This window comes from Orcinus orca, chromosome 10, assembly GCF_937001465.1.
Source record: "Orcinus orca chromosome 10, mOrcOrc1.1, whole genome shotgun sequence".
In the NCBI taxonomy this organism is placed as follows: Eukaryota; Metazoa; Chordata; class Mammalia; order Artiodactyla; family Delphinidae; genus Orcinus; species Orcinus orca.
In genome coordinates this window covers 60,207,366-60,220,549 of record NC_064568.1, presented here as the reverse complement: position 1 = coordinate 60,220,549, position 13,184 = coordinate 60,207,366, and the positions used below count along the sequence as shown (strand labels likewise).

Sequence of the window (13,184 nt, the reverse complement as noted above, 5' to 3'; positions counted from 1 at the left end):
AAATATTGATGAAGGAATTTGAAAATGATACAAAGAAATGTAAAGATACCACATCTTCTTGGATAAGAAGAATTAATATTGTTGAAATGTCCATATTAACCCAAAGCAATCTACAGATTTAATGAAATGCCTATCAAAATACCCATGGCATTTTTCACAGATCTAGAACAAATAATCCTAAAATTTATATGGAACCATAAAACCAAACTGCCATAACAAACTTGAGAAAGAAGAACAAGCTAGAGGTATTATGTTTCCTGACTTCAGACTATGCTATGAAGCTATAGTAATCAAAACAACATAGTACTGGCACAAAACCAAACACAGAGCAATGGAACAGAATAGAGAGCCCAGGACTAAACCGATGCACTTATGATCTATTAATCTACAACAAAGGAGGCCAGAATATACAATGGAGAAAGGACAGACTCTTCAGTAAGTGATGCCAGGAAAACTGGACAGCTTCATATAAAAATTGAAATTAGGACAATTCCTCACACCATATACAAAAATAAACTCAAAATGGACTAAAAACCTAAATATAATATCAGAAACCATAAAACTCCCAGAAGAGAACATAGGCAGAACACTCTTTGACATAAATTGTAGCAATAGATTTTGGAGCTGTCTCCTAAGGCAAAAGAAGTAAAAGTAAAAAGAAACAAATGGGACCTAATCAAACTTAAAACTTTTGTACAGCAAAGGAAAGCACTGTCAATTGAAAAGACAATCTACTAAATGGGAGAAAACATTTGCAAATGATATGACGGATAAGGGGTTAATATCCAAAATTTATAACCAGTTCACACAACTCAATATAAAAAAAATCCCCAAAGAACTCAATTAAAAATAGCAGAAGATCTGAATAGACACTTTTCCAAAGAAGATATACAGATGGCCTATAGGCACATGAAAAAATGCTCAATATCACCAATCATCAGAGAAATTCAAATCAAAACCACAATGAGGGCTTCCCTGGTGGCGCAGTGGTTGAGAGTCCACCTGCTGATGCAGGGGACACGGGTTCGTGCCCCCGTCTGGGAAGATCCCACATGCTGTGGAGCGGCTGAGCCCCTGAGCCATGGCCGCTGAGCATGCGCGTCCGGAGCCTGTGCTCCACAACGGGAGAGGCCACAAGAGTGAGAGGCCCGCGTACCGCAAAAAAAAAAAAAAAAATACAGTGAGATATCACTTCACACCTGTCAGAATGGCTATCATCAAAAAGTCAACAAATAACTAATGTTGGTGAAGATGACAAAGTAGAACTCTTGTACACTGTCGGTATGACTATAAATTGGTGCAGCCGCTATGGAAAACAGTATGAAATTTCCTCAGAAACTTAAAAATAAAACTACCATATGATCCAGCAATTCCACTCCTGGGTATATATCAAAAGAAAGTGAAAACACTAATTAGAAAAGATACATGTACCCCAGTGTTCATAGCAGCATTATTTACAATAGCCAAGACATGGAAGCAACCTAAGTGTCCATCAACAGATGAATGGATAAAGAAGATGTGGTATATATAATGGAATATTACATGGCCATAAAAATAATGAAATTGCCTTTTACAACACTGTGGATGACCCTAGAGAGTACCATGCTTAGTGAAATAAGTCAGGCAGAGAAAGCCAAATACTCATATCACTTATATGTGGAACCTAAAAAATGAAACACATGAATGTAGATACGAATGTATATAACAAAACAGAAACATACAGATATAGAGAATAAACTAGTGGCTACAACTGGGAGAAGGGACAGGGACAGGGGTGAGATAGGGGTATGGGATAAAGAGACACAAACTACTATGTATAAAATAAATAAGCAATAAGGATATATGGTACAGAACAGGGAAATATAACTATTATTTTGTAATAACTTTAAATGGAGTATAACCTATAAAAATATTAAATCACTATATTGTACACCTGAAAATATAATATTTTCAATCAACTATACTTCAATTAAAGAAATGGTGAGTAGGACATCAACTCAGTTACTTAGGTGTTCTCTCTGCTGTTGGTGTTGGTGACTTTCAGGAGACTATGGAAGGACAAAACAAAATCTGAAGTAGCACAAAGGAGGAATACATCGTCTACATCAAATTATGAACAATTTATAGCATATTCTAAAAAAATTACCCAAAGCAGGTGACTGTTCTTCTTAATTGGACAAAATGTAAACATTTTCTTTCACTAAAATCCCACTTTAAACAGCACTCTATTTGTGTGTGTGTTTATGTGATTTTAAAGAGTCATTCCAAGTAACAAATAATGATCACCACTGAGACTTCTAAGGATAGTAGGGCCAAATAACTGTCGTCCCCTTTATTTCATTGAGCTCCATAATGAGCTGGACATATAAGCTTGGGAATTAGCACTCAGTAACTAAATTACTCTGTTTAATAGAGGTGAAAATAACTTGAAATTCCCTAGGAAATTCCAGGTGGGAGGACAGAGTAATAACAAAAATTAGAGACAGAAGAGAAAAAATTAAAATTGTGTAATGAAGCAGGGAAGGGCTTGGGGAGAAGAGAAGGAGGATTTTTTTGAGCTGTCTGTAATGAGATTATCATTACAATGATACAATGTGAACTCTTTGCTTTCTGCCCCTCTGATATTTTAAATGAAGTCAGTGTCACCCATAAATTATTTTTAGAGTGGATCTTATAGGATGTTTTAAGAAATTTTGAGTTTTATGTTAAAATTTGCAGTTGGCAAATCCAGGAACCAAATGGCTTCACCAAAGCACAAGACGACATGTAATCCTGTGTCCTATTTTGGGGAAGTTGTCTTGAATCATCTGAACTAAGATAAACTACCTAGTTGTGAGCTGACTTGAGTGTCTACCCCAGAATAGAATTGGGGGTGGCGGGTCCTAACCATCCTGCCCTTGCTGTTGGGCAAACTGTTCAAGAAAATAAAAAATGACCTGTCCTGAAGCACATCTGTTTTAGGGATACAATATCAATATCCATGAGAATTGTGTAAACTAATCTGAGCTCAACCTTAAAAACTTTGGATGAATGCCTTCTTTGGAACTGGCAGTTACAGACACAGAGTTAGGGAATTACAGACACAGAGTTAGTGATGTGAGATCACTAGCATTTTTAGGTAAGCTCTTCATAAAATAGGAGTTGAGTGAGAACCTTGAAAATAATAGTTTCGCCCAGCACTGATAACACAGTTACCAAGGAAGCAGAATCTTTGGGGGAGGGAAAGGAAATTCACAGCATAAGTGCTTGGTGGATCAAGACCTGTAACCTGCTCTAGGGCACAGTGCAGGGCACAGTGCTACATAGAACTGGATACCAGGAAAGTGTAGTGTCTTTTAGAAACTAGAGATATCCATGGTATATGGATGTATAAAATGTTTACTTACACTTAAGTATGTGTACCGGCAATACACCTATACTGATTAAGAATTTGACCTTTGTTATGAGATTAACTGGATCCTATTCTCTGATTCATAGTCTGTATAACTCTGGATAAGTTTCTCTCTCTGTGCCATAGTCCCCTCATCAGTAAAATTAGGGGAACAATATTATCTAGCATATAATTTTGCAGATAAAATTAGATAATCCATGGAAAGTACTCTGCATACCTATAACCTAAGAAGTAATACCAAAATTATGACATCTATTCCATTACTGGTGTTGTTTTAAAAAGTGACTTGAAGAAAATATACTGAAAATGTTAACAGTATATCTTGAATTGTATGATTGTTGAGTAAAAAAATACATTTGTAATTGTTGAGATTTTTTTTGAAGTTTTCTCCATTGAACATGCTATTTTGAATTAAGAGGAAATTTCCCCAGCTGTCAAATTATTTCTGGGTTAGAAACATTCTTTTGTAGAAGACAAAATACAAATGATAATTCCTAAGAGAAAGCTTCCTTTAAAATCCTTTTAACAATTAAATACATGAATGCAATTTAAATTAGACTCTCTTTAGTGCCGTGCTATTCTCTAAAAGATAACTGATAAAAACTGATATGTTTTACTTATAGTTTACCTTAAGGTTAGTGTGGGTTAGAGTATTTGGGGATATGTAACACTGGATTTGTTATTCCCTAATGACCTTGTGTAAACAATTTCTAATATTTAGCAACTAATAATTTTACTTAAAATAATTAGCTTGTGATTCCTTTGTAATAGTTAAACACCATGAATTATCCTCTGAAGGTCAGTGGCTAAAGTAAATGTCCTCAGTGGAATACATATGCCTTTATACATGGAAGACTAAATAATATCGACTGAGTGTCCAGTCTTTTAAAATGGAATTTTGAATCACGTCAAGTAAATTCACCTTCTTGTGTGTGCATCTCACATTCTTTTGATTTATTCTCTCTTCCATTTTCCATGTCTTTATTTGATGGAGATCCAATGTTCCTAGTGTTAACTTTGGAATGATTCATTTCAGTTTACACCTAAGATTATTCTAGCATTTCTAAATTTCTTAATCTTTTTCTTTACTCTTCTTGCTATTGCGTGCCTGTTCTAACTAGTGTAAGCTTCCAGGGCACTATGATCTTTGTTACAAAACATGCAAGATATGATGGGGCAGAAACATGAAAACACTACCACCCAGTTCATAATTGACTTACTAGGTAATGCATTTATTACAAAGATAAACATTTTCCCAATAATGTATTTGGAACTCTTGTTCAAGAAATACCTCAAGAGACTGTATTAAATTACTATAAATATACTTACTGGTGTCCAGGCCCTTGTGCTTTTCAGGATGGCTGTGATGTCTGCTTATATTCAAATGAAACTTGGAGCTTTATATTATAAATCCAACCAGGGTGTAAAGTATTGTTTTTGAAAATAAAATCTGAACACTCTGGCAGACTCTGGCTAGGTATTCATCAAAATTAGATATAATAATCAAGTGTCATTTTAACTCACCCTGAATGAGGACTGAATGGCAAAGACAGCTCATAATCAAGCAGTATCCATTCTCACTGTTTTCTGTCATAAACGAAGCCCTCGCATTTTAGGTGGCCTCACGGCTGCTCGGTCCAAATCCACATACAGAGCCTCCATTGCATCCAGGGCCACCATGTGACCACGCTCTTGCCAAAGACACGTCAGCAGAGTTGATATATGAAGCCTCTGGTACATGTCCTTGAAAGGAAGCTTTTTGCTGTCCACGCTTTCTTTTTTCCACAGAGTGGAATCCAGAAGTTGTGATAGACAGCCTCCTTCATCAACACATATGAGAGGAACATCTTAGGGGCTGGAGAAGGGTGCGGAGAAAGACCACCTGCTCCTCCAGCTGCCTGTAGCCGCAGACTCTTGCATTAAAGAGAAATAACTCTTCTTCTTGTTTGAGACACATTTATTTTGGTCCCTGTTGAAAAAGCAAACATTATTTTAAAATACTACTTGAGAAATTGGAAATATTTATTATCATTATTATATTAAATTCATATGGCATTTTTTAGTATACAAAATATTCTTCAATTTTCTCAAAACTCACAAAATTCTTTGAGGTACATACTATTATCTTAACTTCACATATGAAGAAACTAAAGCTTGGGAAATTTTGCTTTGTCAGAAGTCATCCCCAGGAGCAAGGGCAAGTATAGCACCTTTGAAGGTATGAGTCTGGTTTTGAAAATAACCAGCAGTGGCTCATGGGAGGTTCCGCTGTGGTAACTTTGGTTCTCTGAAGTCTTTATCAGAGCTGTCCCCTACTGCACCGAGTCCTGGCTCCAGTCCTGACTCACTCTTGACCTTGAAGAAGTTGATTAATCTCCGAAGACTTCAGTTTCCTCATACGCTTATATAAAGTTTGATTGGGGGAGGGTGGATGTTGGGAAAAAGGAAAATGTGTTTTTAAATAGAAAGCTGCATTTTTCATGAACAACAGCCTATTGGTTCTACTGCAAAGGTATCTCATCTGGCTTATTTTGAGAGTCTGAAGTCAAGTGTTATAATTCTGATCTCAATGCCACACCTCCAGTGGCAGACCTTATTAAATTTGGCTAGTAAGTAGCCCATAATAACCAGCAGAAAACCAGCTGAGGAAGTATTGAGAAGTGTCAGAATTGGACATTAAGAGAAACCTTTTTAATAAAAGTAAAAACTCTAGTTAGATAGAGAATGTATGCCTAGGAAAGTAAGAGTGTATTCCCGGGCTGACAAGTATTGCTGTGAGAGATTTGAGTAGGTGTGGGAGGCACAGGAAAACAAGCAGGCCTTTCCATCTCTGTTATGGATCCTCCATGTGTTGAAATGATGGGCATTTCTAATCAGATAAACACTTTAACATGTGTAATACAGTTACCTCATATGAAATAGATAGCAAATTTGCTTTTGTTTATCCAGTTTAGGTGTATTCATGTTACACTTCCAATTTCATCCACACATAAAACTAAAAATTACTTTAAAAATTTTTATCCTTCGAAATTTAGTGAAACAATTGCTAGTTTGGGGGGAGGAGATTCAAGAAAGGTAAAATATAATTAATATTATTTATGTTAATTTTTAACTAAATTTTGCTTCCTTGAAATCCAAATGCAAATCTGGTTGCAAAATGAGCTGGGTTTGAATCCCAACTTGAGGTTACTTAAAGTCTTTTAAACTCAATTTCCTAATCTGAATTATGTGAATACTGTGCAAGGTTATTGTGAGATTGGAGGTGTCTGTAAAACACCTAACACACGTGAGCAAAGTACCTGGATCAGACGCTGATCTGCTCAGCATCTGAACTGAATTAATCAGGCCCCAGTAATGACTTGGGTGCAGTACTAACAAAATATCTGAGGGTATGTAGCTCACGCAGAATCAAGGCCAACATAATGCTTAACAGCCATCCCTTTAATATACTCCTCTATACTGACCAAAGTGAGGCGGCCAAGATAGCGAAGTGGTGAGTAGGAGCCAAATGATGACCTACACCTGCAGGCATGAGGCTGAGAGAGAAGTCTCGGTTTTGCTCACTTTCATGGAGAATGAGTAACATTTTCACCACTTCTCAAAAAGTATCTAGAAAATCCTGGTTCTCTTAAAGAGCAATGGTCATCTTGGTTTTATTATCTGCAAACGATTACTTGTCAGGCACAAAAACAATCCTTTCCTTCCAGTGGAGTCCACTGAGGAGTTAATGGCATTTCTGTCACTTCTTTTCAGGGATTTAGCATTTTTATTTAGCTGATTAAAATGTGGTGTAGATGATAATCATGCCAGATTTTTTTTTAACATCTTTATTGGAGTATAATTGCTTTACGATGGTGTGTTAGTTTCTGCTGTATAACAAAGTGAATCAGCTATACATATACTTATATCCCCATATCCCCACCTCTAGGTGGTCACAAAGCACTGAGCTGATCTCCCTGTGCTATGCAGTTGCTTCCCACTAGCTATCTATTTTACGTTTGGTAGTGTATATATGTCAATGCTACTCTCTCATTTCGTCCCAGCTTACACTGCCCCCTACCTGTGTCCTCAAGTCCATTCTCTGCGTCTGTGTCTTTATTCCTGTCCTGCCCCTACGTTCATCAGAACCTTTCTTTTTTTTTTTAGATTCCATATATATGTGTTAGCATATGGTATTTGTTACAATGGAATATTACTCAGCCATAAAAAGTAACAAAATTGAGTTATTTGTAGTGAGGTGGATGGACCCAGAGTCTGTCATACAGAGTGAAGTAAGTCAGAAAGAGAAAAACAAATGCCAGATTTTTTTTTTTTTAAAGAATCATTCAAACACTCAAAAATGGCTTGTACCAGATTTTTATTTCTCAAAGAGTTTCTACTAAGGGAAAATTTGCTTAGATTATGCCCTCTGTCATCTTCTCAGTAAATGTTAAATCAATGCAAAATGAGTGGATTTGTATTTCTAAAAATAACCTTTTTCACAGGAAGAAGAACTAAGGAAGAGTGGGGAAGCCAAATATGCACACTTGAGTGATGAACTTCATGTATTAATTGAAGTGTTTGCTCCACCTGGGGAAGCTTATTCACGTATGAGTCATGCATTGGAAGAGATTAAAAAATTTCTGGTTCCCGTAAGTGCTTTTCATTTTTACAAAGATGTTTCTCATCAGTTTCTATTAAAAAATGTGCCTTTGATTTTCACTGACTTTTTAGAAAAGAAACATATTGCAGACTAATTATCTGTAGAGTTGACATGAAGATTAAAATTAAAAAGAATACAAAAACACTTAGCACAGGACCTGGTGCCACATAATGGTGGTTTGGAAGCAGCATTTGTCTTCAGTACACTGCATGCCACACACCCATTTGTAGCCATGAAGAATAAGACAGTTAACACATAAACACAAATACGTAACTGAAGTTGTATACTTTTCTCTTGTGTCTTAATTACTTAGTAGTTGACATGTATTGTTCATAATTTTTAATTAGTAGAGAATATCTTCAGGTAGAGTGGAAGGGGAAAAAGATTAAACATAATATGTGTAACAAGACAACAATAGTGTTTGAAAATATCAAATGTATCTTATGCAGTAGTATGTCAGGTGCTGGCTCATTATAAAACATAATGTAAAATAATCAATACTAATAAAACTAGACATTTGTTGACATTACACAAAAATTGGAAAAATAAACTTATTGCACTATATGAAGGAAACAGAGAATGTTCATATAGTAAGGGAGCAAATTCAGGGTTGCATACTGAATAGAATTCTCTACTGATTTTCTAAGAAATAGAGGAAGGTTAAATGAATGAAGCTTTCCTAAAGGTCGACAATTTAGCATTCCAGGAAGAGGTTGTTTGAATAAAAATCTTGGCATTAGGCTTGGAGCTGGGAATAAGATAATTAGAAGAGAATGCTGAGTTAAGTTTTCTGGATTGCCCTGGCAGGAGTCTTCAGTGGACAGAGAAAGAGAGAATAGCTAAGATTAATCTGTGCAATGAAGAAACACTGTAGATTTCTAAACTAAGCAATAAACTCAGAGGAAATGGTGGGTAAGATTCATTGATTGGCAGTGATTTTGATAATGGGGGAAAAAACAGAGAATTTCATAATGGAAAAGCATCAAAATCTAACCACATAATCTATTTATATGCCCAGTTTTAAAATTCCTGTCAAGACAAGGTTATAGAATAATCCCATACCACTCTGATTATTCCATAACTTTATATGCACACAGAATTTCTGCACAATTTATTATCTGGTACTTATCTGAACACTTCCCTAAATAGATCCCATGTTTCTTAAGAATGAGAATGCTATGTTCTCTCTTCCTTTTACTTCTGAACTAAATGCCTGGTTCTGTTGGGTAAACAGTTTTACTATATTTAGCTCAGACCAGACCTCTGGTGATCTAGGTGATCTAGAAAAAGGCTAGGACTGCCTACATTACTAACTCATTTTGTGACTGTAGACAAGTCAGTTAAATTCTCAGAACTTTAGCTTATTCATCTTTAAAAAGAAGGTAATAATAATAGACTGACATCTGTCATAAGTATTGTGAATATTAAATGGGGTAATGCATATGAAAGGACATAGAAAATTATAAAGCACTATATATATTTTTTATTATATATATTATATATAAGTAAATTGGTGTTTTAAATCTATCTTATTATTATAGTAGATAAAACCTTGGAATGACTTTTTGAGGTGAAATACATAAAATGAAATATTATCTCATTACTACATAGATTTTAGACCTAGGCTGTACGCTAGGTTAACCCTATTTTATTATAAATACCAGTAATACATCTTGCTTACTTCTTAGACCCCTTGATACTTGTAATCATTTCATTTATATCTTCTCCACTGAAATATATGCTCTATGAGGGTAGGGCTGGCAGTGTCTCTCATATTCCCATCATTTAGAGTCATACCTGGCACAATAAGTATTTGTTTGATAGACTGACTGAGGGAGTGTCTGGGGATGATGCAGGGCATTAAAACCTCATCTGCGTGTGGTCTGGGGAATAGTACCCTACAATCAAGATGCTCTCCCTAAACAGATATAGATGGAGATGGAAAATGGAAAACCTTCCTTTGGCCAGTGTGACCTGTTCCTGCTGCCTCTCGGTTTTATCTCTGTCCGTCCAACAGCTCCTCACTGTGCATCAAACACCCCAGGCTCCCTCTTCACTAAGGGCCTTTGAAGATTCTTCTCAAAAATATTGACACAGCCATCTCCTTGTCATTCAGGTCTCAACTCACATGGTAGCATTGCAGGAAATTCTTCCCTCACTACACAGTCTAAAGTAACCTCCTTATATTTGTACAGCCCTATTATATTTTGTCCACGATACCACCAGACACCCGATTTAACACTGTGATTCACTGTCCCATCATGCCCTGACCCTCTTCACTTATTTATTTTCCTCATAGCTCTTAACAGCTTCATATGTACTATATATATATATATTTTTTTTTACTTATTTATTGTTGGTTTTCCTGTAAAATATGTGTCATGAGGACATGGATTATTGTATCATTTCACTGCTTTATTCTCCCACCTTGAACATAGCCAAGCACATAGGAAGCACTTAATAAATATTTTTTTCTATGAATGAATAAGCTTTTAAAAAATAAATACTCTGATAACTCTCATTGTTGAATTAGTAAATTTTACAGTCAATGAAAGCCGTTATACTTGGTAAATTTTTCCCATTTGCTTTGCTGGCCTCAGCACCAAGCAAAGGATGGCAGCTTCATTCATCACCAGAACCACAAGGGTCAAAAATTAACTGTCAGTTCTTTTTCTTTTATATGAAATCACTTGGTAATTCAGGTTTATTTTGACATTTATATTAAAGTCCATAGAAATACTCACATATCAGGATATTAATATTTACAAACATTACAGGTGAAGAATTATACCCAGTAAGAGGCAAACTAGAACAACATAGAAAGCTAATGTCAAATAGTACGGAGGTCCACTGACATCTAATTCCTCTACACAATGAAGCGTCTTTCCATGGTTAGAACTTTCATCTTCCTCTATGCTATCCACCATCTACCCAACTTCTCCTACAACGGGCTGTGATCGTCTAAGACTCCCGACTGTAGAACGTACAACTCCTCATGAAACGTCTGAATGATGTCAGATGTTGGAAAACAATACAGTTTTAGTACTTTAAGTGATATGTTAAGACAAATGAATGATTATTGCCATGGGAAAAATTTCCAGCTTGGTGGTTTCCATTCAGTCCTATCAAAACAAGGAGAGTGGCAGGTCAATAAAATATCAATAACTTGAACCCTGCTAATTTAATTTAATTTAATTTAAACATCTTTATTGGAGTATAATTGCTTTACAATTGTGTGTTAGTTTCTGCTTTATAACAAAGTGAATCAGCTATACATATACATATATCCCCATATCTCCTCTTTCTTGTGTCTCCCTCCCACCCTCCCTATCCCACCCCTCTAGGTGGTCACAAAGCACCAAGCTGATCTCCCTGTGCTATGTGGCTGCTTCCCACTAGCTATCTATTTTACATTTGGTAGTGTATATATGTCCATGCCACTCTCTCACTTCGTCCCAGCTTACCCTTCCCCCTCCCTGTGTCCTCAAGTCCATTCTCTACGTCTGCATCTTTATTCCTGTCCTGCTCGTAGGTTCTTCAGAACCTTTTTTCTTCTTTTAGATTCCATGTATATGTGTTAGCATACGGTATTTGTTTTACTCTTTCTGACTTACTTTACTCTGTATGACAGACTCTGGGTCCTTCCACCTCACTACAAATGTCTCAATTTCATTTCTTTTTATGGCTGAGTAATATTCCATTGTATATATGTGCCACATCTTCTTTATCCATTCACCTGTCGATGGATACTTAGGTTGCTTCCATGTCCTGGGTATTGTAAATAGAGAAGCAATGAACATTGTGGTACATGACTCTTTTTGAATTATGGTTTTCTCAGGGTATACACCCAGTAATGGGGTTGTTGGTGAATGCTGCTAATTTTAAATCTTTAATGCTTTAAGAAGGTGCTATATTAAAGTTTTCCTTATATTAGCTAATTTGTCTTGCAAATACTGATTAGGAGTGTCAAATAAATTATTTGACAAATAACAACAAAAGGGCTATAAAACTCTAAATTAATAATGTGAATGCCCTTCTCTTCCCTTTATAAGCTGTAAAGGTAAACAAGCATTGTCATTATTATATTTTGTAACACATCTTTTTTTATAGTTCAAGCACTAGGACTGCCACAGAAGGCTGTGCAGACTGTGCCTTGCACAATGTTAGGGGCGACATTTATTAATACATCATGGTTTGTGAATGGGACTCCCTGGTATCCCCAAATATAGCTTCCTTTTTTCCAACCCTAGTCAGCAGATTACCTTAAAATAATGGCTATATTTAATTTTCCTAAATTGGCTGACTCTCACCAGCAATTAAGTTGAATTAGTAAGTTTTACTAATGCTGAATGATTAACTCATGATTAAAACAAAATACACTATCTCATAATCAGGACTTATGAAGCCTTCAGCAAAATTCTGCCCATTGAATGTGAATTTATACATCCTTTAGTAAAAAAAGATGAAAAGAGGAGTTTCCACACAAACAAGAAATTAGATTTAGGTCACAATAACAAATAGATTACTTTGTTACCTCCTTAAGAGTTAGTTACTGACAGAATTAAGAGATCACAGCACTCATTTCTACCAACTCTGTCACGGATGGCCTCAGACTTTCCCAGGGGGGCATGTGACCCAGCACTGTGGGATTATCAGAGTCTATTGAACGGGAAAAGTAGTATTTGTCCTGCCTGAGTTGTCTCTGATGATCGTCACTAAAGGTCTGTACCATTTAAAGAAAAGATGTGTGTGTGTGTGTGTGTGCGTGTATCAGATCTCAGCAAAAACACTGTCCTATAGAAAACTAGCAAATCCAGAGGGACAGTCCCAACCTCCCATGTTTAGTTCCTCCTAAATGCCAGAAAGGAAAGCATGCTGTTTGAAGCATTTTTATGTCAATTATAGTAACACCAAAAGTGCCGTGAATACTCACACACACACACACACACACACACACATACATATAACTTTTATACTTATGTAGTTTTATATCTGTGTGTGTGTGTGTGTGTGTGTGTGTGTGTGTGTGTCAGTGTCTGTGTCCTTTGTTAGTCCTATCAGTCTCACGTACATGACTTTAAGTCAATTCAGCACAGAAAATAATGGTTCATTCCAGGTTATTTCTCTCCTGCATCAGATTCGATAAATATC

At 36.1% G+C, this 13,184-nt stretch overlaps 1 protein-coding gene across 2 annotated transcripts in view; it reads left to right on the top strand.

Moving 5' to 3' along the window:
* Positions 1-13,184, top strand: part of KHDRBS2 (KH RNA binding domain containing, signal transduction associated 2) — a 728,302-nt gene that overhangs the window by 309,157 nt on the left and 405,961 nt on the right. For both annotated transcript variants that reach the window (XM_049715491.1, XM_033424357.2), the window contains exon 4: positions 7,876-8,022. In XM_049715491.1, the coding sequence (XP_049571448.1) occupies positions 7,876-8,022 (147 nt within the window). The remainder of the gene's footprint in view (positions 1-7,875; positions 8,023-13,184) is intronic.